Consider the following 27,943-nt stretch of genomic DNA (forward strand, 5'->3'; position numbering starts at 1 on the left):
GCCCACTGTTTTTGTTTAATTTTGCACATTTCTTTTCTGAAATTATGTTTTAAATGTCAATTAACTAATTAATACTGCTCTAATACTGCTCTAATCTCATAATAATACTACAAATCTAGAGAGTAAACACACTGTTCAATAAGGTCATCATGAATATGATGGATGACCTGTGAGATTTGTTGGTGTTGCTCGCCCCCTGGTGGTGAAGTTAGAGCTCTACAGTTTGTGTTAATTAAGTAAATGAAGAAAAGTCACCCATTTATGATGAAGTTATTTATAGCTAGGGCAAATGATTTTTTACAATATAACTACTTGAATATATTGTAGCATGTAAGCTACTCACCACAGAACATTAGTAAATAAAACTTGATTTTAAGGAGGATATGCTATTTTACTTTTTATTTTATTATTATTTTTTTTATCATTCTGGATATATATCCTTGTGTTTCCCATCTGAATTTTCTTTTAATTAGTATTTTTCAGATATATTTGTATACTTTTTTATTTACTTTGTTGCTGTGGTGCCGTTGCCATGGATACCACAAACAATTACCACCTCAGAGCTACACGGTAACAAAACCTCTGGTGCTAATTAATACCACAAATTGAATTAGATTACTAAAGTTAAACGGTTTAACATTTACAAAACAGCAGTAATGTCTTGGAACTGGGAGAGCCACGGACTACCGTTTTTACCTGGATACACTTTTCGGGATGTAACGGTAAGAATAAAGTCAGTCAAAGTTAAACATAAAACTAGGTCATCTTAGCTAAAGGAAAATGTTTTTTACACTAGTTATTGAACTATTTGTTTAGCTCTAACCTTTTACTAGAAGGCTATTAGTCACATTTAAACCATATTAGCAAGGAAATGTGCTTTTCTCTTTCTGTATTGCAAACTGCAGTCTCATTCCTCCAGTCGCAGTTTGGACATGATGCAGTTCAGGCCTGACCTGGAATTCTCTATTGAAGTGTTTATTCCAGTGTTGCATTATCTTTTTTATATATATACTTTATTTGTTTCCCTTTTTTCAAGGTTGTTTTCATATATGCAATTTACAGTTCGTAATTACAATAGTTTATAAACCAATTTTTAAGTAGATGAGTTTATAGACAAACTCATCAAGTACACTAGAAAAAACAACTTCAACATTCAAAATTGAAATAAAATTAAGAAAATAAATAATAATAATAATAATAATAATAATAATAATAATAATAATAATAATAACAAAGAATAGAGTAAAAATTTTAGTTATTTAAAAGTTTTTTTTTAAAGTTATTTATTTTGCACAATTTAAGACTATACAACATAACAAAAAAATAAATAAATGAACAATATACAGTGCAGGAAGAGGCAAAAAACCCACTGGGCTTATCTGAAGCCTCCACCTAGAAACAAGATTAATATAAATAAATAATATGACTACATAATAGTGACAACAAACAATTAGGTGTGTGTGTGTGTTGTGTGGAAGTGTATGGTTAGTGTTTGTGAGGAGGATATTGATTTAAATATCTATAAAGACTTCTTCAAACAACATTGTGAGTGGGAAAAAATAAAAAACATAAAAACAGATACATGGACAACATGGGGAAAAACAATTACAAAACAGCAATTAAATGACCCTTTAATCGACTTTTGAAACATTTGACAGACGAACAGTTTATTAATAGATGTGAAAATGATTTGATCTGCTTAAAGATTTTTATTTAAAGGTCCCATATTATACCAATTTTCAGGTTCATACTTATATTTTATGTTTCCACTAGAACATGTTTACATGCTGTAATGTTAAAAAAACAACTTTATTTTCTTCGTAATGTCCGCGTGAATATGCCTGTATTTACCGTCTGTCTGAAACGCTCCGTTTTAGTGCATTTCAACAGAATTGCAACTAAATTGCGTTGCTAGACAACAGTTTGGGTCAATGTTTACTTCCTGTCAGCTGATATCATTCACATACACTGCAACAAGGCCTATTGAAAGAGGCTGGGACACGGTTTTCGCTCTCTGGGGTATGACACATGCACAGTGTAACTGGAGCTGCGGTCGTGCGTTGCTATTGGCTCAATTTCAGGGAATGCACACCAGATTTTACTGCGCATGCGTTGTACCCCAAAGATATGACATGTTGATGCGTGGAAGCTCCTCTTTTCACCCTCCTTGCACTGCAACCGGAAATAAACTGGCTACTTAATACCACAAATTTACTAAAGTTGTATCATGTTTACGTTTAAAACTGTGAAATGGTCTAAATATTGTATATTTGTGACATCACAAATGTACAGAAATCCTGACAGCTTATTTAAACACACAGTTTCCAAATACAGACTGTGTGTATTTCTCCGTGGATTGAGTGTTTCGATACTTTCACAGTATTTATATATCAGTTAAACCTGCTTTATAATAAAAAACAATATGAAAAGCTAACATTTTACAATATGGGACCTTTTAAATAAATGTCTGCTAAGTCACTATCTATAGCCGAAGGAGGTAACACAATGGTGATTGAGCCTATGGCCCACTGATGAAAGTATTTGCAATGATTAGATATTTACAGAATTACAAACTGGGTGTCTGTGGTGAAGAAAATCCTGTATTAATATACAGATATAACATTGTTTTCACTCAAATAGAAATTCTAAATCAACCAGGACTGCAATCTTAAGGATTGCCACTTTAAATTTCTCTCTTTATTGTGATTAACCAGAGCTAATGTATTCCCTCCTGCATGATGTTTCTCTGCAGAAGTCAGCCTTCCAACGTCCCCAGACTCTGGGCTATAGAAATGGCTACGCTCTTCCCCATCGCCCCATTGTGGGCATTGGACAGGACCCTCTTCTATCATTGCAGCTGATCGAACAGGAGATCAGTGAGTTGTCCTTGGACACACCAGAGATTACTTATGGCTCCTTTGACCGTGGTGTAGTCGAGGACTTCATCCCAGCACACGTGGCCCTCGACAAGAAGGTACAATAAGACCAGTATTTGAAGATGTTTGTCCAATAAGCTGTTTAATTAAATCCTTGTTCGTCTGTTCTCCACCACCCTCTCTTGTCTTGTAGGTGTTGCGCTACTATGCGTACTTTCAGGAAAATATCCAGTTCTCCCCCGCTGAGGAGCACCGCGTGCGCCCCGTGGTCATTTACTACTACCTTGAGGATGACAGCATGTGCATCATTGAGCCCGTGGTGGTGAATTCTGGGATACCGCAGGGGAAACGGATCAAACGCCAGCGTCTGCCCAAGAATGACCTCGGGGAGCACTACCAGTGGAAAGACCTCAATATCGGCATGGACCTGGAGGTGTACGGGGTCACGTACCACATCGCACTGTGCGACGCCTTTACAAAGGTACAACACTCACCTGTATGAATGCTCTCACAGAGTATTTTTGTCTGTGTGTCTAACACAAAATATGGATATGTTGTTGTAAATATGCTCTCATTCATCATATATAGGAATTTCTGGAAAGTGAGGGCATTGTTCTGAACGACCCGGAGCCGATGCCTGTGGATCCTTACGGCAATCGTCACAAAATCCCTCAACCTTCCCACACGACACCCTCTGAAGCCGACCAGAAGCATCAGTTTCTCACCATGGATCGTAAGGTAAAGGAAGTTCCCTCCATTCCAAACTCACTAAGTGATCTCGTGAAGTGATCTTGCATCATTAATCAGGTGTTTGTACCTTGAGATTTTGAATTTGGCATACCAATTTCAGGCTTTTATCCTCTTCTTGGTCAGGTGCTGCGGTTCTTTGCCCTGTGGGATGATTCTGACTCTATGTTCGGGGAGGTCAGGCGCGTTACCATCCAGTATTTCCTGGCGGACGACACGGTGGAGATCAGAGAGGTCCACGAACCCAACAGCAGCCGGGATCCCTTCCCTATCCTGATGCGCAGACAGAAGCTGCCCAAGAAAATGAAACCAAAGTCTAGTGAGATGCAACTCTTTTGCTGTATATATAACTGCATTAGATCTGATACAGTGATTTGGTCAGGTGTCTCTTTGCATCCGGTCATGTACAGTAAAAGTGAATACCTTTAGAAACAAAAAATAACATAACATGAACAACACAATTTACATCATATTGCTCTGTAATTGAGTATTGGTTATGTTTTTGTCAAAAAAAAATTGCACTTTGCAATTGATTTATTAATTAATTTATTTATTTATTCATTCATTTATTTATTCATTTATTAATTCATTTATTTATTCATTTATTTATGCATTTATTTATTCATTATTTATATATTTTTAAAGAGACAACAAAAGAAGAAATTTAAAGACAAATTGACACTAATAACAACAGTCTTACTTGTTTCCTCCCAGAGACCTTTCCCAGCTGTGTGCTGGAGGTTTCAACAGCAGAAGTAGATGAGTATTACTTCCCCAAAGACTTCCAGTTGGGTCAGACAATGACGCTGCTGAGCCGCCGATTCCTGCTGTACGACTGTGACGGTTTCACTAAAGAGTATTACCAGAAGAACCACCCTGACATGGAGACGAAACCCTCAGAGATACAGATAAAGACTGACCTGCCTCAGGAGAGGAAGAAGGTGAGAAACTGAAATGTATTATTCATCTATTTTTGGTCATCTGTGAATTTATGTTGTTCTAGATCATTTTCTCATTCATGACCCTCTCCTGTCCATGTTTACAGGACGTTCCTCCCTATAATGGCTTTGGATCGCTTGAAGACTCTCTCCAGAATTGTTTGTCTTTAATTCCTGAGCGTCCCAAAAAGAATCTGATAAAGATGCTGGAAAACAACCTCAAGGTGTTGCGCTTCAAAGCCAGACTGGTGAGTCGACATGTCGACACCAAAATACATTCACAAAACTCAAAGCCATCGACAACAAAACACATTATTCCTTTCCTTGCTTAAGCTGTCCTGTTTTACTGACATTCCAGGAATCCCAGAATCCCGAAGACGAGGGACGAAATTTCATACTGTCCTACTTCCTGTCCGATGACATGATGAGTATTTTTGAAAGGAACACTCGCAACTCCGGCATCATTGGTGGTCAGTTCCTGAAAAAGACGCGCATTCCCAAGCCGGGCGCTACGGTGGACAATCCTGAGTTCTACTCGCCTGCAGACTTTGCTATTGGAGCCACTGTGGAGGGTAACTTTCTCACTTTAACAGCCTGTATTCATTTTTCTGTTATCATGTCTTAGTTTCCAAAAGGATTTTTTTATTCTGAAACTACAGCATCTTTTCTCCCAGGAAAAAGCAGGAATGTATAACTCATGTTGCTACTGTACCATACATTGTCTTCCTATAATAGAGATAATAATTTATTTTCCCAGTAGGGGATCAATATGAAATAAAACCTAAAAGCTCATCACAGCATCTTTCTCGTCTGTTTTTGTAGTTTTCAGCCACCGATTTGTGTTGACCGACGCTGACCACTATGTGCTGACGTACCTGCAGTCCATCGCGAGCCAGATCCCTCGTCAGACGCTGGATTCTCACAAGAAGCTGCAGGGTGTGGGGACGGCAAATAACCAGCCAGCTGACCAAATAGGTAAAAATCAAATCAGCCATTTAGCAAAACATGCCTCTTTTTTTTCCCGGTAGATGTCACTTTTTAAAATGTTGGATTTAGACAACAATTTATAACCTTCCTTTTTTTCTCATTCTTTATCAGGTGATGATGTAGCAGAGCCGTCTTCATGATATCAGGGAAGGCTGGGTTGCCTCAAGAATCCCCACAAATCAAATCCTTTCCTTTGCAGAATGTTTCGTAATATAATAAACAAACACTGGACCCGCTGCAGAAAGTGTGATTTGTTTGGCGGAATCTGTTTGGCGTTAGTGTATATCCTACTTATATCGGGCATATACCATGCGGTTGCCAAGGCCTACCCTAAAATCTTAATCGATTAGTTGGTGAAATGGTGAATAATGTTGATCAGTGTTTCCCAAAGATGACGTCCTCAAATGTCTTGTTTTGACCACAACTCAAATATATTCAGTTTACTGTCATAGAGGAGTAAAGAAACCAGAAAATATTCACATTTAAGAAGCTGGAATCAGAGAATTTAGACTTTTTTTAATTACTCAAACCGATTAATCGATTATCAAAATAGTTGGCGATTAATTTAATAGTTGAGAATGCTTGCAGATCTAGATATTAATTTGGGGACGGCAGTAGCTCAGTCTGTGGGGACTTGGCTTGGGAACCGGAGGGTTGCCGGTTCAAGTCCCCACATGGACCAAGTACTGATTCATTAGCATTCAGCTAAAAGCATTAGTGAAGGGGACTCAGTGCCACCCACTACTACTAATTCAGAATCACCCAAACACACTGTCGTTTACTGTATTGTGAAAGAACACTGGAAATGTAGAAAAAAATCTATGTAATTCTGCATGCATTAGTCTGTATTTAACAACTGGCATTGCTAGTAGAAAAAGGACTCACGTCACACAATATTTCAGAAAATTGCATTATTTAATAAAGTAATTAACAAAAAAATGAAAAGAAAAAAAAATGGAATGGCATGCGGTAATATCCAACATACATACTTGATGCTTATCTGTTAAGTGACCAGTGACGAATGTAGGATTTTAAACAGACATAGATCGTTGGGAGGAGCCCCTGTTCCCTCCCCTGACATAAAGGTAAAGGGATAACGTTGAGGCCAGCATACAGTAAGCTCATATCATACCATATCATCAGTAACATGTTTCTGCTCCAATGGACCAGACTAGAAAACAAGCGAAGCCGGCTCAATGGCGAGAGCTGAAAAACAGCTGCGACATCAGACAACACTACAGCCAATACAGTACTTACGTATGAGGATATGCATCAACACATTCAATATTGACACACGCGCGTGGCGCCGCATACTGTGTTTCACTTTACATTTGAATCACTCTGCATACAAATGGTGCTCCTCATCCGTGGAATAGCAGGCTGCGTGGATGATGTATAAAAAAATACTGATATGATGATGAGGAGAGTAAATGTCTGTTGGGCTCGAGGGATTTCCTTGGATTTCATTTTTCCAGCGTTCAAGCCTAAAAGTCTGTAGTGACTAAGTCCCTGGAACATGTCAGGACACACTCAACGAGAATCTAGCTGGCCGGTTGGCCGCCAGCTTTCCCGTTGTGCTGATGAGAAACACTGTTCAGGCCAGTCAGCGTGTTGTCTTAGGGGGATTTGAGTTTTTTGGTCCGAGGAGAGGCTGCTCCGTTCTCAGCTTTAAGAACTCCATTTTCATGGTGACCAACTAGCAGGAGAGACAGAGGCGAGAGGTCAGGATCTCTACTATTAATGCAGCACAAATCAAACAGACATTCCTATATTATATTATTACTTTTAGTACATACTGCAGCTGCAGAAACACATAGTACGGTTTAATCACACAGAAGTATGTTGAATGAATGCATAGTATCAGTGTGATCCGGACAAATCAAGAAAGTAGGGAATGATCGGAATCAAGTCACATTCCTGACTATTGTAATATTATGAAATAGCTGCTGCCTGACTATCTGTAACTATTAAGAGATGACATAAGTGTTGTGAAACGTGTTTGAGCGGGTGTTTACACTCACGTGAGTCTCTCTTCAGTGGCCGCAGGGGTTGTTTTGCGGCAGTCTTCTTGCGGACAGCCTGTTCGTGTCTGAACTCCCTCCAGCGCCTCAGCTGGAAGCGGATAAACTTCCAGAGTAGCCAAGATTGGGTCAAACATACCAGCAGTAGAACAGTCAGCCTGAAGGGGCCCCAGGGTAAAAAGAAGATTAGTGCAAGTGTGTGCTTTGGAAAAAGGATCTGACATTGCGTGCCGAAGTAATAAAAATACGTTCTAGCCCTGAGGCGTGTGTGTGTGTTTGAAATAAGGTCTGAAGAATATCTCTTAAATTTCTCAGGATTTGACGGTAACGGTTGCCACGGACAACAAGGGCACCAGAGTTTAGTTTGGTCCGGTTTGCAATAAAATTAAAAGTAGAGTTTATAAGTCAAAAATAAGGTGCAAAGTCAAACTATGTTGACTAGTAAATTACTCTATATATTCAGAGATATCTTTAAATAATGTTTTCAATAGTCCTATTTTAACTGCAGGTATATCGAGTTTTTTGAAATGTCACATTGTAATTGTGACATGTCAAACCCCTTTTAATCCTTTTGTAGACGTGTGTTTTTACTTGCAATGTTGGTCAATCAGTGTCAAAATCGCTGGCTACATCTACTGTGAATTTATGCTGTAAAACAATGAAAATTTTTATGGGCGCTTAGTGAGTATACAGTTGTCATGGTAGCTGTAAAAAGTAATAGCAGTGCACACAAAATGAATCATTATCCACAGATGCTGGACATAAGTCGTTACCGGGTCGTTACCTTATCAGTACAGTGTTAAAGTTCCCCATCTCCAAGTCCAGTCCCTGGTTCTCACTGCGAGCCAAACCAAAGCCGACGGCCAGGAACATCAGGGTCAAAGTGACCATCCGTGTAAACACGAAGCTCATGGCCCACAGGTCAAACCTGAAGCACGGACACACAGCGAACATGTGGTCAATAAAAGAAAAGGTTTCAAAACATGCTCATTATTATGATAGGAACATATTAATACATCTTGATGTCAAGTCAATAGCAATAAAAGCTTGATCACTTAAAAAGAATTCTAGGGCTGTCGAAGTTATCGCGATAACGCATTAAACGCAATGGATATTTCGGAGATTGTAGCGGGCTCATTTTGAGGATACTGGCATCATATGAAACTACAAAAACATAAGGAATCCATTGGTACCAACCATGTTATACTAGCTTGTTGCGAAGGAGGATAAATAATGCTCCACACTTATGCTAAATTTTGGCAGGAAAAACTGTCATGGCTATTTTCAAAGAGGTCCCTTGACCTCTGACCTCCAGATATGTGAATGAAAATGGGTTCTATGGGTACCAACGAGTCTCCCCTTTACAGACATGCCCACTTTATGATAATCACATGCAGTTTGGGGCAAGTCATAGTCAAGTCAGCACACTGACACACTGACAGCTGTTGTTGCCTGTTGGGCTGCAGTTTGCCGTGTTATGATTGGAGCATATTTCTTATGCTAAATGCAGTACCTGTGAGGGTTTCTGGACAATATTTGTCATTGTTTTGTGTTGTTAATTGATTTCCGGTAATAAATATATACATACATTTGCATAAAGCAGCATATTTTCCCACTCCCATGTTGATAAGAGTATTAAATACTTGAAAAATCTGCCTTTAAGGTACATTCTGAACAGATATAAAATATGCGATTAATCATGATTAGCTATGGACAATCATGCAATTAATCGCGATTAAATATTTTAATCGATCGACAGCCCTAAAACATTCTGAACCATTAAACCTAGTGAGGTTACTTACATTTTCTGATGGTTCTCATCAGTGAAGTAAAACATTCTGGCGATGTGGAAGCCCAGCTCTGACACATACTGGAGGAAGAGGAGCACCAGACCCACACGACTCAAACTAAACAAGGAAGAAGAGAGAAGCAGGTGATAGATTAGGTGACAAAAGAAAATAATCCAGTGGGGAACATCCATATATATGGGCTCTATGAGGACCATATACAGTATTTTATATAATATCAGTAGCAGTAAAGCAGAGCCACTAAGCTGAGTAGTGCAGGGAGATCTGCTGCTGCAGAGGAATTCAAGGATTCTTTTATGTCTTTTCTCACTACCCATGCATTTTTTTCTTGACAAGCCTTTGAATTTGTAGGTTTTCAAAAAAAAAAAAAAGATGGATGCTTACTTTAACATATAGGCTGCGGCGATGTGCAGCAGATACAGACAGATGTACTGGAGCTGACGAGAAATCTCCTCCTGGAAAAAACAAACAGCGTTTATTTGCAATCCTGAAGCCTTTTGTTCTTTGTCACTCTCTGTCTAATGTGCATACATGCAGCACACAAACAGACACACACACACACACTAACAGACAGACACACACACACACACACACACACACAAAGCTTATCTAGTCCCACTCCAGAACTCCTCCAGTTCCCAGGGCCTCCTCACTGACCTTGCGTACTTTCTGGAAGTAGAGCTCCGGCAAGGCATGGAGCCAGTAGGCCAGCTGAGTGAGGTAGAAAAATTTCACCTGAAACCTGGAGCAGAAACACAGACAGGTGGAAGGGAAGTAGGAGAAATGGAAAAAGGGAAAAAGGGCAAGAAGGAGAGAAAGAGAGAGTCAATGCAATTTACAGAGCAGCCACAGAGATACAATACCGGTTTGATTTGTTTCTTGTGACGATGCAACTGTTAAAAAATAAACCTTTAAGAAAACTAGTTAAGAGTAGACACAGCCAAGTAATCCAGCATCCTGTGTTTAGCTGTTGTTTTTAATCCCCTTTTAAAACACATTTTCTGTCCAAACTGGTTAGTCATGGTTAGTTTTGGCTCTGTGTACGGGGCAGCGCATGTCAGGAAATGATGGTAAGCTACAAACTGCAGGCGGAAGGCCAAAGCAAGCAACGTCCCTAGATCCACTGTGTGGAAATTATTTTGTTAAGACTTATTCTGAAATATACACCATTAAAATGCAATATAAACTGAGTTGGGTTCCAGGTAGTCCCCAGGAAAAAGGGGGAATAATGTATTTTCACTATAATTCAATCCATAACTAACACAATGACAGAATGTATGACAACATAATGACTACACTTTCTGTAATAAAACATCTAAAAGGAAAAAATCCTTAAGATGGAGGTGAAAATCTTATCAAACAGGGGTTTGTGGTCTAATTTGTGTCAGTTTAAGGGTCCTTGACGTGATAAAGTTTGGGAATCACTGCTCTAAAGTGACTAAAATATCTTTAAATGCATTGCAAAAGACAGATTTTGCCAAAAATTCACTGCTTTCAGTTTCTCAAATGTGAATAATTGCTGAGTTTCTTAGTCTTCTATGATATTAAAGTGAATATATACATGGGTTTTGGACTATTGGTTGGAAAAACAAGACATCTGGAGGTCGACTTAGGCTTTGGGAAATTTTGAGTTTTTTTTTTTTTTTTTTAAATGAAAAGAATCTTAAGTAGCAGCCCTGGCATATGGTTCTATGAATATAATAATAATAATATTTCTATACATTTCTTATGTAAACGTATCGCTGACAGAGCAGGTAACACATCAGTCATACCTGAGGTGTACATGGGGATAATTCTCCCAAAGGCTGCTGGGATGCAGGAGATATCCTTCCTGTGTGAAGAAATCAGAGAAGAGAACACTTTAAACTCTCGTTCAATAGTGTGTGTGTGTGTGTATGTGTGCGTGCGTGCGTGCGTGCGTGCGTGCGTGAGTGAGTGCGTGCATGCGTGAGTGCGAGAAATAGTTGTCCTTGACATGTTTTAAGAATATATGAGACACTTCCTGAAGTAGGAGGTCGTAACTGAATACAATATGATACCAATCTCACTTACTGTTATGAGGATGTAAAAACTCCACACACTCGACACCAAGTGAAACACACACAGTTGACCCGACTCATTAAACTTGGTATTCTTGCTCTTGGAGAGGTGGAGACGCCGGTTCACTTTCTGCAAACAATACAAGAGAGATCATGTGAATGCGGCGGGATCCAGTCATAATGGGCGGCCTGTTGACAGCTGAGATCCTCACGCACGAGGAAGTGTCACGGTAAAAGAACTAGGACAAGAAAAGACGGCGGATACTATTTATGGCTGCTGCTGAAAACCCTCCTGTGAAGAAGTATTCCTTTCAAGACACTGTGGAAACTGTGGTAATGGTGCTAAAATAAAACCTCATTCCTCCTCGCTGGCCTATTTCTAAACAATGACACAAGGGCTCATACCTTCAGATGGATTAAATGCTACTCCCTCTCTCTCTCTCTCTCTCTTTCTGTCTCCACAACTCTATCCCTCAGAGACCTGGAGCAATGCCAGCCCGTGTGATTTAGTCTGAAAAACAGTCAGCATGCTGCTCTTATGTAGTACGTTTCAAACTGTTCTGTTTAAAATGTCCTTTTTAAGTGCAACTGGATGCAAACACTGTAAGTATGCATCTTCATATAATTGAATATATTCATAAATAGCATACGCTTACTGACAAAACTGTAAATAGGATAAGATGTGTTTTTTTTACAGGTTCATGATGAAAAATAAAAAAAATCATCATTTCCCCTACTATTGATGGAATATCGTAATGCATGTAAATGTATGATATATTATTAAAAATATTGCTGATAACTCATTTTGGTGACACTTAAATTTATGGGTTCATAATTTCTGAATAATTTCCAAAAAACTTTTTTGGTATTAATTATAGGGAACATAGAGGCAGTGTTGAATTTGTACACTAGCGAGTATTTATTTCAAAAAATGCAATGCACATACGATTCAACAAACATGGATAATGAAGGTTCCAATTATAAATTAATATACCATGGTCTGGCTGAATACTCGATTCTGATTGGCTGCAAGGTGTCCATTAAGTAAGGGATAATGTACAGCAAGCCAGTCATTGTTGCGAAATAAACCCTGACAGGACGATGCAGGAAACACACAAGCTGCTAGAAGTAAGTGACACTCTGTGGTTACACTGCCTCTCTGAACTTACTTTGTATCACATAAGCTATCGTCTCGTCCCATTCGCTTTTCAACTCGCTACCTCAGGCTGCGGCCGACAGTAACGTTACACACGGCCTCTCATGTGTTTGTGAAACTCCTGATGTTTATTCAGGGACAATGACATGGCTGGAAAGCGAGCTAGTCTTGTTGTTAAACATACTGTTAAATTATATTTACTGTTTGCCCACCGTACACAATGTTTATTGACTTTCAATCTTGCTAGCGTAATGTAAGCTTTGTGGCTGGTAGCTGAGCCAACGGCTTCTATGAGCTGAGCGGACTAGAAATATCTCCTGTTACCAAGTCGTAGCTAAGGTCCGTCCTATTTACTGGAGCAGTGAACAACGTTTCCATCACATAAGAACCTTATGGGATGGTAATGATTTTTTCCAGGTATTAGTAAACCCTCTGGGTTACCATGGAAACGGAGTGAATGCATTGTGAAAAACTTCAGATTTTGGTTGTAAAACACATGAAAATATAAATGAATGGTTTGAATATTTTTTTATTTGCAAGCGACCATGGTATAATATATATAATAATGCCCTCCATAATTAGAAATGAATGGACTTCGCAGAGGCAATTGTCTGATGCGCATGTCGTCCATTAAGTCCATTAATAATGGACACCACATCGTGCATTATCACTTACATAATGAACGGATATTTACTTGGGTTTAAATTGAGCAGTTCATTCAAGGAAATTCCTATTTTTCCTCAAATTAGTATCAATTATTTATCTTTTTTTTTTTTACAGGAAACATCCTAGGAAATTATGGTCCAATAAATTAAAGGGGTAACCCTCATTTTATTATTTACTCATAGCTGTGCTGCCTGTTTTGGCTCTACTGGCCATTTGCAATATTTGTTGTCTTCTCTTGCTTTTTTTATATCCATCACTCTGACAGTGTAATTGCAGTACAGAAGGACCTCTCTGTGTGACATCTAATGTGCCTCCCCTTGTGACTGACATTGACCGGGTTACTCACATCCAGAAGATACTCCTGCACGACAGCGTGGAGGATGATGGCGATGAAGAAATAGAAGAGGATGGTGGCAGAATCCTTCCATCCGTAATGGTAAAACGTCACCTCGCCCTCTAAGCACACATAGGTGGGGTTTGAACACACACACATACAGAACACGTTTGCAGTCAGAGGTGTGTTAAACGTCCTGGAGCGAACTCATTTTTGTAATCGCAATTCAATGGCAGTTATATAATGAGGCAACAGAAGCAGCAGCGGCAGACATGAAACTGAAAATGTAGGAGTGCAAAATTTGTGGTCACATTCACATCAGTGTGAATTCAAATTAGTATTTAATAAGTGCTCTGCATACCTGGTGATAGTGTGGTGACATTGTACTGAGGCTGAATGAACAGTATGGCCGTCTTGGCTGTTGCCTGGAAATCAGAGGAGATGGTAATTAGCGACATATTTCAGTGAAGCATCATCAAAGTGAGGCAGATGTCTGTCTGTCTGTGTGTGTGTGTGTGTGTGTGTGTGCAGAGGGATAGAGAGTGAGTGAGAATCACAGCTTTTATACAGAATATATAATGTTGTTTATAAAATTGTCAGTCAGTCAGTCAGTCCTCCCCCCATGGCATCATAATAAGCCGCTGGGAGCCAAATTCCTTAAGAGTCGCTGCTGAAAAAAAATCTGTCTGGCGTGACAAGGCTTGTGTTGACTCTGGGATGTGGAAGCAGTAACAGAGCTTCCCAAATTATTCTGTGACAAGAATCTCCACAAAGACATGCATTAGATTAGAAGAACAGTGTTTCACAACCTTTTTTTGGCTTGTTGTGACCACTTTGAATGAAGTAATGTGTAGCTGCAGCTGCTTGACACAGGTTGTCTATAATTATGTCTATGAATAAACTGGAACTAATTCAATCAAATGGGGATTTTCGGATTTCACATGAGAAGAGGCCTGATGAGGTAGAACCATCCAGCATCTCACGAGACAAAAGATTTAAGGCTGCAGCTAATGAGGATTATTGATTAATATGACAATTATTTTTGCAATAACTGTAATTGAATAATCATTTAGTCTCTTATAATGTCAGAAAATAGAGACAAATGCCCACCACAATTTGCCCGATCAACAGTCCAAAACCCAAATATGTTCAATTTACAACAATATATATATTTTCAAAAGCAGCAAATCCTCACATTTATCCTCACATAACCCTAACCCTGAAATCAGAAAATGATATGCATATTACACTTGATAAATTGTCTAAGCAATTAAAATTGTCTAAATTGATCAGTTGATTAATCGATTATTCGACTAATGGTTTTAACCATGGCTACAACTAATGATTATTTTCATTGTTGATTAATTGATTGGACTATAAAATGTCAGAAAATGTTGAAAAAAATGTTGATCAGTGTTTCCCAAAGCCCGAGATGACGTCCTCAAATATCTTTTTTTTGTCCAAAACTCAAAGATATTAAGTTTTTTATAGTCATAGAAGAGTAAAGAAACCAGAAAACATTCACATTTAAAGAAGCTGGAATCTGAGATTGACTTTTTTTTTTTTTTTTAAATTACTCAAACAGATTAATTGATTATCAAAATAGCTCTAGTTTTAACACTACAAAGATAATAGAAATGTGTCTCAGATGTCTTTCCTATCCTATTAATCAACATGGGAGCCTCACATTTATCTTCAAATCCTTGGGGAGGTCCCATCAGGTGGGGAACATGATGGGATTTTGATAACATTATGTCTTAAGCAATCCCCTTTTAGTAGAGAGGACTTGGTGCACAGTGATTAAAAGGTCTGAGACCCCTAAAGCAGCTATTCTCAACCCCTGGGCCGGGCCTCAGAGCGCCACCTAGCGGGCCGCAGAGGTACTGACAAATGGTTGGCGGGTTTTAAAACTAAAGGAAGGATACTGGAATGATATGAAACTAAAAATCCTAAGGAATCTACTGGTCCCAACCATGCCATGCTAGCTTTTCAGGAAGGAGGCGGAATAACACTTCAAAGTTACGCTAAATTTTGGCGAGGAAAAACTGTCATGTCCATTTTCAAAGGGGTCCCTTGAGGTCAGAGGTCAAGGGACCCCTCTGGGTACCCACAAGTCTCCCCTTTACAGACATATATGTCACAGATGCAGTGACACAAAATGGAGTGGGTTTTTTGTTTTTTAAATGAAAAGTGATGTTGGAGACAACCCTGCACCAGTAAAAGGAAATATGCCCCTGCATAGTTTGGATTCATAACGTCAGGCAGTGATGAGGTGAGGGTAAGCTGAATATTTATCATTACACCTGACAGTGGCATATAACACAGATTTATAACGTAGTTTGTCATTTATTTGGGAAGGTTGTCCTCGGAATTATTTTAACAATCAGACGTGGGCCTCAAGTTACAAAAGGTTGAGAAGCCCTGCCCTAAAGGGACTCCTGTTGGTCCCCTGGCCTCAGTTTGGGCACCACAGTGCATCCAGTCAGTCACCAGTCATTCCTTGTGCACCGAGGCCACACACAGGTGACCTGTCAACTTGTAAATGTCAGATGCAAAACCATCTGTAGCACACTGCTGTTCTCTTTTTCCCGAAACTAGAAAAATGAAGGAAATCCCCTACTGTACTTATTATTACTCGGCCAGCTGTGTGATCACAACCGGGGTTCCGTATTGAAACTGTGCTCTTGAAAGCTGCAGTCTGGGGGAGTCTTGTTTGTGCATCACGTATAACAGAAACTATTAGCTAAATAATGAGACACCTCATTAATACAGTCAATGTGAAATCCCTTCAGGTCAAAGGAATCTTTAGAGCGGCTGCTGAGAGCCAGAGAGAGCTGAGAGAGCCAGCAGCAACAGCGGTGCAAAGATTGAGACGTGGCAGTTAACTACCACTGTCAAGCCAGCGGTGAATCGTCACACCGCTTCCGTGTAGGATTTTCAAAATAAAACCACTCAATGGGACGCCCTCTCCAACCCCTATTCTAAGCCAGGAGTTCTCAACCTTTTGTAACTTGAGGCCCACGTCTGATTGTTAAAATAATTCCGAGGACAACCTTCCCAAATAAATGACAAACTGGGCTATAAATATGTGTTATATGCCACTGTCAGGTGTAATGACCCACAAATATTCAGCTTACACTCACCTCATCACTGACTGACGTTATGAATCCAAACTATTCGGGGGCATATTTCCTCACCACACGCTTTGGAGCTTTTACTGGTGCAGGGTTGTGTCCAACATCACTTTTCGTTAAAAAAAACCCACTCCATTCTGTCCCCTTACAGACATATATGTCTGTAAAGGGGAGACTCGTGGGTACCCAGAGGGGTCCCTTGACCTCTGACCTCAAGGTACCCCTTTGAAAATGGCCATGCCAGTTTTTCCTCGCCAAACATTTAGCATAACTTTGAAGTGTTATTCAGCCTCCTTCCTGAAAAGCTAGCATGGCTTGGTGGGGACCAATCGATTCCTTTAGGATTTTTAGTTTCATATCATTCCAGTATCCTTCCTTTAGTTTTAAAGGTCCCATATCATGCTCATTTTCAGGTTCATACTTGTATTTTGTGTTTCTACTAGAACATGTTAACATGCTGTAATGTTAAAAAAAAATCTTTATTTTCCTCATACTGTCTGCCTGAATATACCTGTATTTACCCTCTGTCTGAAACACTCCGTTTTAGTGCATTTCAATGGAATTGCGTTGCTAGGCAACAGTTAGGGTCCATGTGTACTTCCTCTCAGCTGATGTTATTTACATACACTGCAACAGGAAACAAACACATTAGAATGTTAAAGTTTAAAACCATGTAATGGTCTAAATATTGTATATTTGTGACATCACAAATGGACGGAAATCCTGACGGCTTGTTTCAAACGCGCAATTTCTGAATACGGGCTGTGTGTATTTCTCTGTATATTGAGCGCTTCAATACTTTCACAGTATTTATACAGCCCTTAAACCTGCTTTATAATATAAAATACCTGAAAATCTTACTTTTTACAATATGGGACCTTTAAAACCCGACAACCATTTGGCAGCTCCTCCGCGGCCCACTAAGGTGGTTGAGAATAGCTGTTCTAAGCAACAGCGATGCTTTTAATTTGAAGGCTGAAAACGCTTTACTTCCTGTCTTAACCTTTTGTAACTGACAAAATCCTGGAATCAAACTGTTGCAGCGGTCTGCTGGAAACTGGAACAAGACTATTGTTAAAAAAGGGGTAAAAACGTACATTTTAGGACACAAATAAGTGTAAAAATGATGTTTATGAGTCGCCACTTATGTTTGTACCAACGTTATCCCGGTTTATGGAACTCATTTTGAAATAAGAGGTTAAAACTTTGAACATATAATTGTTAAACTAGAACCGTTGAACATATAACCGTTAAACTGGCAGTTAAACGTGTATAAAGTGGCAGTTAACACCGTGCTGTGTTCAACTGTGACTGTCTGGTTCAGTTTTATAATCATACTTTAGGAACAGAGAAACATTCATTGTTCACAAAACTTGTAGAAAAAACTGCAGCCATATCCGCGGAACTGATTCAACTGATAAAAAAGCTCAAAAAGAAGTCACAAAAGACGGTTTTTTTGTCAGTTTCGACCGAATAAGTTTCACAAAGTTACATCTTTGACTGTGCAGCAGCAGCAGCAGCAGTGCTTTGCCATCTTAAAACACAGCTGAGTGCAGACGAGGAGGGGAAGAAGAAAAAAGTAGAGTTTCATCTCACCTCAAACATCAATCCAATCAAAATGAAAATCACCAGACTGAAGACGATGTCTGCGTGGTTCTGAATTAAGAACTCCTGGCTGAAGAAAGGGTAACTCTTGTTCCTCCGGCGGAATGCCATGTCAACTCAAAGTTGTCTTTCTTTTCCTCTGTCTGCTATTTTATAAATCAGAAATTTTTCTGACTACGAAGTTCAGGAGTTAACTTTCTTACTGATCTGAGCATGCGCGACTCTCTTAAAGGGCGAGTGCCATAAATACCTTCTCGGAGGCCATTTAATACAATAAGTAGTCTGTCAGTGGTGGAAAGGAACTAAGTACTCTGCGTACTTGAGTACTTTACTTGAGTATTTCTGCTACTTTATACTTCTACACTACATTTCAGAGACAAATATTGTACTTTTTACTCTTCTACATTTATTTGATAGATTTAGTTACTAGTTACTTTGCAGGTTTAGATTCAGACAAAATAGAAACCAACTAATAAATTATCATATATTATTATAGGTTAAAGGGACTATTTGTAACTTTCAGAAATGTTTTTTAACAGCGACACCTGCGGCCTTGAAATCAACGAAAGTCAGCGTCAAGCTCGCGCTTGCTCGCTCTAAATAGACATGGACGAGCATCGCTCAAAACAGTGAGGAGACACACGTCAGCTAAAAGCACAATATCACTCTATATTTCAGCTGCTTGGCAGTAATGTTAGCTGACCAGACAAAGGTCTCTCCATGAATCAATGCTGATCCTAGTGTTGGCTTTTCCTGCCTCAGCGCAGGCTCAGGCAGCGGGGCTACTCAACGAGTTACGTTATCGCCTCCCGACCACAGCCGAAGACACCGGCACCCGGTCGGTAACGAGACGACAACGTAACACGTGGAGAAGCCCCGTCACTTCACAAGACACGGAAAAGCTCTGTTGGTCTGGAGGAGCCGCAGCATTTATTTCTGCACAAACGTCCCCTGTACATTCACTAGATATTCTCAGAGCTAAACTAACTCTTCTGCAGTGTGGGTGAGCGTGCGTTCACGTCTAGTAGAGGTGGAGCGAGTACGCGAGTACGCGAGTACGCGAGAACGCGCGCTCTGTCTGAGTGAAGGTAAGCAGGCAGCGGAGACGAGGCTCCGGCCACACGCGAGCGCGCATATGCGAACGCGCATGTGTGACGACCCGCTACATTTATACGCTTAAAAAGTTACAAACAGTCCCTTTAAGCTACCCAGCAATATATAAAGTAATAGAAATTAGCGCCACAATTACCAGCTGCAACATTAAAGTACTGTTCACCAATTATGATCCAATAATATACATTATTCTGAAATGGACCATTCTGCATAATGAGTACTTTTACTTCTGGTACTTCAAGTATATTTTGGTGCCAATACTTTATTACTTCCATTTAAAGGGACTGTTTGTAAGAATCAGAAATTGGTTGTAACAGCGACAACTGTGGCCGTTAAGTCAACGAAAGTCAGCATCCTGTTGCTCGGGCTCGCCCGTGTGCACGCGCTACCTGAATGTGAGCGAGCATCCGTCAAAAAACAGTGAGGCGACACACATCAGCTAAAACCACGATATCACTCTATATTTCACCTGCTTAGAATGAGCCCTTCACATCTACATAGGGAGCAGGTCCTCTTTCAAAGAGTCCGCCATGTTTCTACAGTAGCCCAGAACGGACAAACCAAACACTGGCTCTAGATGGAGCCTTTCGCGTTTTTACGTTACCACAGAGTGCAAAACTGCGGTACCGTCAGCCACCGTCTGACTTCAGTTGCTCCTAAAGTAGTGTTATTATGGTAAGGATGGCTTCTGAGTGAGGCAAATGGCATTACCGCGGTTTTGCACACAGCGGCTCACATTACCGCAGTCTTGGAAAAGGAGAAGTGAGCAAAGGGGTTCTCAGTTGGTTGCAATCTGCAACCACACTACTAGATGCCGCCTACACACTGTCCCTTAAAGTAAGATTTTGAATGCAGGACTTTTACTTGTAACAAAGTACTTCTACACTGTTGTACTGCTACTTTTACTAAAAGATCAGACTATTTCTTCCACCTCTTGTGGTCAGTCTTAAATGCTCAAAAATATTCAGAAACAATTCAAAAACGAAAACAACTTACTTTGATACCAAAAATACATCAATAATGTCAAACTCTTGTATTCCAGTCACCCCAATATGTAGGTTATTTATTGCTTATTTAAAGCCACCAGTGGCCTTGCACTTCACAGTTCAAAATGTCATATAGGCAGTCACCTGGGTGCAAGAGAAAACCCAGCATCATTTCATTGCTTTGTTAGTGGATTTCATTCCTTTTACAGAACAGAAATGAGCAAATATGCATTTGTGCCCTTGAAATCATCTAGCAATCAAGAGCACATTAAAATGTCACTACAAGTACCTCATTAGCATATTTTCCTTTTGTTACACAATAGACATTTGGAAGCTTTTAAAGTCAGTGCCTGAGACATATGTTTTTTCTCAAACATAATGTAAATTAGAAAGACATTTTAGCAATTACATGGTCAACATGTAAATAAAGATAAAAACATCAAACACAGTTTTTGCCAGGTTGACACACTAGCCCCGCTTAAAGAAAGGCCAGTTGACATGATTATACAAAAAATACAGAATATTATTCTTTGAGGGGACTGGGGATTATTATTTTTTTAATCGGAATAACAAAAAATCACAGCAATAGATGTATGGTACAGAAGATACTTGTGCTTTTCAGAGGCCAACAAAGCTCTGGCTTATGCTGAGATGGTACGACTCAGAGATCAGACACTCCTGTCCCCTAGGAATAGTTTCTCTATTCTCATGATAACTGCTTGCAATTATTAACATGAATAAAAGCAGCTTTGGTTAGTAATACAGAGACCATCAGGTGTCCGAGATCATAGAACAGCAGCATATTTTTAATGATGTTTAATGATAGAACTCATGGCTACTTCCTCAATATGTGATTACAATCTGGCAGAACCAGTGTTCACTTTGTTGCACAGTATAATTTTTGAGACTTAAGTTACTTGCTACAAAAAGAATAGAAAAAAAATGTTACGTCAGGTAGAAGGTAGTGTCTGAGCTCCATACACCACCTTTGTGGCCGATTAATTATCTTCTTCGTGTCTGATGAAAACACTGCTGAAGGTTTCACCTCTGCGTGTCCAGCATTTGGGCAAAGCAATGCTTTTAAAAAATAATTTGAGAATAATACAGTCCAGCTTAGCGTTATCCCAAAATTGTTGCATATACTATGCCCCCACAGTGTAGTAAATATATAGACATAGAGAGGTGAAATGTCTGTCTGCCTTCTCATCCTACAGCACTGAGCAGATGAAAAAGCAGCCTTCCAAAAAGCTGGTGTATTCCTTTAATGTTGGATAAGTTGCTGATGCTCTTTCCCTGATTCTGTCTCGAAAAGCTTAGAAGGTATCTTCTTCATCTCTTCGTGACATTATAAGCTGCCTCCTGGGACCTGTGAGATGAGGGATGCTAGACGGGGAGTCCAGCACTCCGGAGTCCAATTTCGGAGTGGAAGTACAGCGTGGCCCGACCCGGCCCATGAGCCCACGAATATCTCTGTGGAGGGCTGGATCGCTGGGGATCGAGTTGAGGCGCACCCCCTGTTCCAGACCCCCAATGTCCCGGTCCAAACGGGGGTTACTGGTGCTGCTGGGAGACTGAGGGTCAGCGCTGAAATATAAGGTTGAACTGGACTCCGTAGGGCAAAAGTACGGTTCCGGACTGTCTCCAAACACAGACTTGCCCTCTGGTGAGCTCCGTTTGAAATCTGATGCGGGCGACTCCATCGGGCTCTCCATCTCCAGACTGTCGTCCTCCTCTTCTTCGGGTTGTTCGGTTGACGTGGGCTCGCTCACGCTCTGGAACTCGTCTTTGCAGTCCGAGAGAGGTGCCAGGCCTTTCCCCTGGGACTCAGAAGTGGAGACCCCTTCGCAGCTGCCCCCCGCTGTGATGGTCATGCCCTCGTTGCTCTTAAACACTTGGTTGTACTCCTCCATGTCCAGTATGGCTGCTGCTCCGCCGGCCCCGTACGCTCTGTTGATCTTTCCCAGGTCTCCCGTTTTCAGAGCCAGCCGGATTAGGAGCCAGTGGTGGTGGTAACAGGGGCAGGAGCTGTTCGCCCGGCCCCCGCAGGTTCCTGGGTGCTCCAGCAGAGAACCAGCCACGCCTGAGAGGGAGAAGCTGCCGTGGTTTTGAATGGCGGCGGCCGGCATGCTTTTGTCCCCGAGAGAGTAGGAAGACTCCCCTCGTTCTATACACGTGCTGCCCATGTGGTTGTGGTTCGTACCCTGGGAGATCTCTGTTGACTTGGGGTGGAGGAACCGGTAGTATAGGACAAGAGAGGTGGCGCCTGGGAAGCAGGGGAACAGGAAAACAGTTGATTTTACTACACTCAATAATTGTTAGGGTGGTAAATTTGCACAATATCATCAATTATGTTTGTACTATTGCTGTTATTGAACGAGTAGCACTTAAAGGCCAATCCCTACTTGTAATGCCGTAGCTGTGTTTTCCTTTTTAGAATGAGTTTTAATGGATTTGAATCATCATTTGGTGTTGTATTACTCAGATGCAACAGAAACGATTAGACATTCTGACACTTGGTCTAATTATGATCATTGAAATGTGTTCCAAAACAAAGAGAGCGCAGACAGAGAGAGTGACTCACCGAGGAGAAAGCTACACAGAACAGTGGTGGGAAGGGCCATGCTGTCCCACGATGCTTCGCTGAGAAAGTCGGAGGCGGCCAGCAGCAGAGTGGCATTCTCTACGAGCATGAACTGAGGGAGGAGAGAAGGTCGCACCATCAGTCATCTGCAGACAGCTTTACGTCACTGTAAGCTAAGCACGCAGAGGTGAGCATGACAATGCAAACTATTTGCCTGTGTGTGTGTGTGTGTGTGTGTGTATATCTGTGTGTGTGCAGCTCCTCTGTGTGTAGGTCAATGAGTCCATGCTGTACGCAGAATACAAAACAACATATTGAGAATCAAACACAGTGTAAAAGTCACGTCTTACTGCATAAAAACTGGCCATGCGGTAGCGCGATGGTCCGTCTTTGACGTTGAGGAAGAGGAAGATGTGGACGAGCCCCATGATGCCGTTGAAGGCACGCCAACACCAGGGGCCGGTGCAGATGTCTGGTTGCTGCGATACCAGCCAGAAGGAGGCCGTGAGCCAGTGGAAACCTGGAGGTCAATATAAAAATAGACGAGGAGATAAAAGGCGCAATAGGGAATACATATGCAGTGTGTCAAACTGATGCAGAGAAGCAAATTAACTGGATTATGAGGACGTGCTGCATCACTCGGAGGATAATTACATCACTTACTATACGGCAATAATTCATTATAATTTCATTGCACCCTTTCTCTTCCTTTCAATAATGTGCCAGACTTGAGTGTCAGCTGCTCACCTGCTACTCCACAGACCCACCAGTTGAAGACCCTGGCAAAGAACATGAGGCAAGTCACCCTTGCGCCCAGCATGCCTGCCCTCCACACCAGCTGGCACAGCAGAGCTGCCGGAGGCATGGCCAGGTGGCCGGGTCGTATAAGACAGCAGGCTCTGCTGTACAGCACCAGGGCCCAGGAAATAGACAGCACACACAGGCCGCAGCAATACGCCACTGAGGGTAGAAAACAGATTCAAAAAATACTTTATCGCTTATTCAGACACTGTCAAACAAGAGGTAGAGACAATAATTCATGCTAAGATCAGTTTACCCGGGGACATGATGCCCACATCAGTGGACACCACCACATATGCCTGCAACAGGCTTTGTGGTAGCGTGAGGACGAGGGCCTCCAGCAACCAGAGAGCAGCAACATCTGCCTGCTGCATGACAGCAGCTCCCAGCTCGGCCACCGAGCCCTGCATGCGCAGCACAGACCTCATGCAGTCCCACAACCTGCCAGAAGAGGGAGACAGATACCAGAGAAGTGATGCACAGTAACCTCCTGGTGAAGGTTTCAATGACAGAATGTTGTTTTTTTCTGTGTGTGTGTGATTGGTTTGTTCCCTACAGAGGGCACACATGTTCTACACATGTAAATGATGTTGTACAACATCTGGAGCTGCAAATATCTTACCTTTTGAAGATGCCCAAGTGCAGTATGTGTATGACAGAGAGGTAGCATCGCCTGTCATCACCGTCGTCATAGTACCATTTCATACTAAGCAGCTGAACAGCCGTCCCCGGTAGGAAGAGGCCGAGAGTGAGGCCCGCCCACTGCGTCTCCTCGTTCCAAAGGTAAAACCCTATACAGTAGATCACTAACACACACACAAACAACAGATACAGACACACACAGATGCAAGGTGGTATAAGTATTTTGCGTTTCTATGTTTCAGTTAAGAATTCATACGTTTAAGTACAGTCTGATTTCATCATATAGTCATGCAGTTTTTATATGATACACATATAACCTGTGTGAGGATTTGCTGGGAGCTGCAGAAGAAATTAAAGAGCACACACACCTTGCTCAAGTGAATTCTCCTTTAATTAAAGAGGAAGCTGTTCTAATAAGATGATACAACTGGATGCTCCACTAGGAAATTACCTGAGTCTAACTTCCCTGGCTTTAACACGGCCTGCAATCATTTGTCTTTAATTACCTCCTGCACTGTGAAAATAATAACATATTGATGAGTTTAACAATCTGTGACTCCAGTCCAAGCAGCAGCATCACAGTATTTTTTTTTATCTTGTGTGAATAATATTCCTGCTGAAGGCAAAGTCACACTTTGTACACACCCAGTCACCTCGTCTCTGTCCTGCCCTTGTCCCATTGATCTGCTTAGTCAGGGAATCATCACACCAGGGAGTGCTGCTGCACTGTTTTCAATACAGACTCCAGATGTGCATTAAATACATTAGTATTAATTATAAAAATAAGCTATTTAATATGTTTTTTGAAGGGTGGGTGCAAAGATAAATCTAAAATGTGTGCATTATTCCTATAGGTATGAAAGATTTATGATTTTGACCCTGCTGAATGACCCCTGTTGTTTATGGTTCTCTTTCGCTTTATTTTTATTCAACCTTTATTTAACCAGAAGGTCCCTTGAGATTAAAATCTCTTTTTCGAGGGAGACCTGGCCAAGATGGCATTAAACCTTTACAAAGTTACAACAATTATACAGTGGAGCATGTTAAAACAGACAAAAGATACATAATACAAAATCCAGTTTAGGAATAGCAATTGCACTCTTCAGTTACACTGTTTTTTTACCAGAGCTTTGAATGAGCTAATGTTACATTGCTTTGCACTAAAAAAAACACTAGCTATGGTTTACCAATTCAATAGTAACTGCTGTGCTATATAGCGTCACCATTTCAATTGTGTTCCTAAACCTGAACTGCTGCTGGAAAGCTCCAGCATGAGGCACAATGGCTGAGCATGTTCATTCATTAAAGCCAACGAAATTTCTCCACACAAAATACAGCACTCTCCATGCATGCCCTGTTTTCATATTCAAGCTTCAACCCACACCATGCTTGGGAACCAGCGAACCAGCGACAGCCCGGTAGCGCTGGGAATTCTATGCCCACTTACGAGCGGTCCGTTCGGCCACGATAACCAGCGCCGACGCGCCGAGCAGAGCCGCCTGGCACCAGGCGATCCAGCAGCCGCTCCGCCGGGCCGCCGACGGCATCCTGCGGACGACCGCCCCAGCAGCGTTTATCATGATACGGAGAGGCGGGAGAGTGAATAATAAAGCGGTGACATTATCCTGAGCATCCTCCGCCCTGCTGCTGCTGCTGGGTACCACATCCGCTCCCTTCTTCTTCTTCTGCTTCTGTTTCTCCTGCTTGGCTTTGCACCCCCCAACGTCAAAACTATGTGACGTCACTGCGCGGTTTTTAAAGGGGCATCAGTTTACCAACTGTACAGAGCTCACCTTACCTCCACCTTGGAAACATTACCTCTTCTCCACCTCTCAACACTTCTATAAATCATAAATGACCCTAATGTTTCATTTGGAGGTGTAATCTTACTTATTTTCCTAATGATAGACTTATTGATCAGTGTTTGAATTTCCTCCTGAATGGAGAGGTCACAGGTCAGGAGCATGGTTTTGCATGGTTTCTGTTAATTATACAGCACTATGTTAAAGCAGGTGTAGGCAGAATGTTTTTGGTATAACTGGGCAAAAAAATCCATAATAATCTTTCAGCATATTGTAATTCAGATAACTAGACTTTGGCTCTGTTTTCAGGCTTTAAAGAGGACAGAAGAAGAAGAATTAATAATAATAGAATAATTCTAAAAGAATGGAAGGCCACCAGCGCTCCTTGTTTTTCTAGATGGCTGAGGGAACTAGTTTCAGGGATACACCTCGAGAGGCTTCGAAGCAACACACACGGTTCTCAAGAGAAATTTGAGTGTATTTAGGGCCCAATTATTAGACACCTTGACTCCCCCGACTGTTAGCTGAAGCCCCTACTGCGTGACATCCAATTTTGCTCTTTGTTACTGTTCTTTGCCTGATATGACAAGGCGGAAATGTGATTGTATCTTTGTCTGTCTAGTCTGGCTTTCCTACGGGGGTTGTCTTTTTTTTTATTTGTAATTTTTTTTATTATTATTATTTTGTATGTGGGGTTGGTATGTTTGTGAGTCTGTCTGCAGATGTTATTTTTTTGTTTTAGTTTTTTTGTCTGTTTGTGATGAAAATTTAAAAAAAAAAGAAAAAAATAGAGGACAGAAGAGAGCGATCCAATTGGCTGTTCATTCAACGGAGGCAGCTGTCGATCACTCGCGAACTCCGATCAAACGTCAAACTAGGCAGCGCTGATCAAATATGAATTAATATTCTGTTACTGTAATGTAATCTCATTTTACAGCTAAACAGTACACTACAAGATGTTTCTGAAAACATTTATGCCAGAAATAGGCATTACAGTAACAGAATATTGATTCATATTTGATCAGCGCTGCCTACTTTGACCGTTTGACCAGAGTTTGCTAGTGATTGACAGCTGCTCAGAGACGGCAGGCTCCAGCTCGGCTCTGATTGGTTGTTTTCCTCCGGTCTGTGAAATCTTGCAGATACCATTAGGAGTACTGGAGGACACAGAGGAACATGATTGTTTTTCAGATTACCTGTCTCATTCACTACTGTCAGGATATAGTGACCATTTTATAAAAATCATATTTGTTCCAATCTTGCCTAATGCTGCTTTAGCAGATTATATTCTTTGGTCTACTTCCATTGCATTCAAAAGAGCTCCAGAGCAGCTGGGAGGCACGCTGTGACCTGATCAGGAGTGTGTCATCAGCACTGAGGATACACGTTGTAATTTGTCTCATCATTGGATGTCCACTTTGAACCTTTCACGGCCATCTGACACCCTTTTTAATTTGTAAGGTGAGGATCACAGAACGCTACTGCACAGAAAGTCACAGAGCATGCTTGTTGGGCCTTCTGCCCCAATATGTTATGATATTTTTATATATCTTTGGCGCATTAATTAAAGGTGCAGTGTGTAGGATTTGGTGGCATCTAACGGTGAGGATGCTCCGTGAAAAGGACCCGCTCCCTATGTAGATATAAACAACAAAAACAAAACAAAATTCTTATTTTCAGGTGATCATACACTAAAGAAAACCTACT

At 41.0% G+C, this 27,943-nt stretch overlaps 3 protein-coding genes across 3 annotated transcripts; 1 reads left to right on the forward strand and 2 right to left on the reverse strand.

Annotated features, from left to right (window-relative positions):
• Positions 1-556: 556 nt before the first annotated feature.
• On the forward strand, positions 557-5,792 carry efhc1 (EF-hand domain (C-terminal) containing 1). Its single transcript, XM_074615405.1, has 10 exons — positions 557-722; positions 2,753-2,974; positions 3,070-3,357; positions 3,465-3,614; positions 3,750-3,942; positions 4,338-4,564; positions 4,669-4,809; positions 4,920-5,133; positions 5,384-5,536; positions 5,660-5,792. Exons 1-10 carry the CDS (start codon positions 657-659, stop codon positions 5,686-5,688), a joined length of 1,683 nt encoding a protein of 560 aa, XP_074471506.1. The 5' UTR covers positions 557-656; the 3' UTR covers positions 5,689-5,792.
• A 652-nt stretch (positions 5,793-6,444) lies between these two features.
• On the reverse strand, positions 6,445-18,530 carry tram2 (translocation associated membrane protein 2). Its single transcript, XM_074615406.1, has 11 exons — positions 18,303-18,530; positions 13,934-13,997; positions 13,585-13,694; positions 11,430-11,546; positions 11,150-11,208; positions 10,035-10,119; positions 9,762-9,832; positions 9,372-9,476; positions 8,354-8,497; positions 7,570-7,727; positions 6,445-7,244 (listed from the first exon to the last, which is right to left on the reverse strand). Exons 1-11 carry the CDS (start codon positions 18,420-18,422, stop codon positions 7,165-7,167), a joined length of 1,113 nt encoding a protein of 370 aa, XP_074471507.1. The 5' UTR covers positions 18,423-18,530; the 3' UTR covers positions 6,445-7,164.
• Positions 18,531-20,456: 1,926 nt separating this feature from the next.
• Positions 20,457-26,866, reverse strand: xkr5a (XK related 5a). Its single transcript, XM_074615129.1, has 7 exons — positions 25,882-26,866; positions 24,415-24,598; positions 24,049-24,233; positions 23,739-23,951; positions 23,342-23,511; positions 22,992-23,103; positions 20,457-22,673 (listed from the first exon to the last, which is right to left on the reverse strand). Exons 1-7 carry the CDS (start codon positions 26,012-26,014, stop codon positions 21,724-21,726), a joined length of 1,947 nt encoding a protein of 648 aa, XP_074471230.1. The 5' UTR covers positions 26,015-26,866; the 3' UTR covers positions 20,457-21,723.
• Between the last annotated feature and the right edge of the window lie 1,077 nt (positions 26,867-27,943).

The sequence above is a fragment of the Sebastes fasciatus genome, chromosome 18, assembly GCF_043250625.1.
Source record: "Sebastes fasciatus isolate fSebFas1 chromosome 18, fSebFas1.pri, whole genome shotgun sequence".
Lineage (NCBI taxonomy): Eukaryota > Metazoa > Chordata > Actinopteri > Perciformes > Sebastidae > Sebastes > Sebastes fasciatus.

Excerpts from the sequence above, each read along its gene's own strand:
- efhc1 (XM_074615405.1), top strand. The coding sequence starts at position 657 with ATGTCTTGGAACTGGGAGAGCCACGGACTACCGTTTTTACCTGGATAC. Across the intron at positions 4,810-4,919 it reads TGCGCTTCAAAGCCAGACTG|GAATCCCAGAATCCCGAAGA; the intron begins GTGAGTCGACAT and ends CTGACATTCCAG. Across the intron at positions 5,537-5,659 it reads CCAGCCAGCTGACCAAATAG|GTGATGATGTAGCAGAGCCG; the intron begins GTAAAAATCAAA and ends ATTCTTTATCAG.
- tram2 (XM_074615406.1), bottom strand. The coding sequence starts at position 18,422 with ATGGCATTCCGCCGGAGGAACAAGAGTTACCCTTTCTTCAGCCAGGAG. Across the intron at positions 13,695-13,933 it reads TGTCACCACACTATCACCAG|AGGGCGAGGTGACGTTTTAC; the intron begins GTATGCAGAGCA and ends ATGTGTGCTTAG. Across the intron at positions 7,245-7,569 it reads GCCACTGAAGAGAGACTCAC|TTGGTCACCATGAAAATGGA; the intron begins GTGAGTGTAAAC and ends CTCTCCTGCTAG.
- xkr5a (XM_074615129.1), bottom strand. The coding sequence starts at position 26,014 with ATGATAAACGCTGCTGGGGCGGTCGTCCGCAGGATGCCGTCGGCGGCC. Across the intron at positions 24,599-25,881 it reads CGTGGCCGAACGGACCGCTC|TGATCTACTGTATAGGGTTT; the intron begins GTAAGTGGGCAT and ends TGTGTGTGTTAG. Across the intron at positions 22,674-22,991 it reads TCTGTGTAGCTTTCTCCTCG|GCGCCACCTCTCTTGTCCTA; the intron begins GTGAGTCACTCT and ends CCTGCTTCCCAG.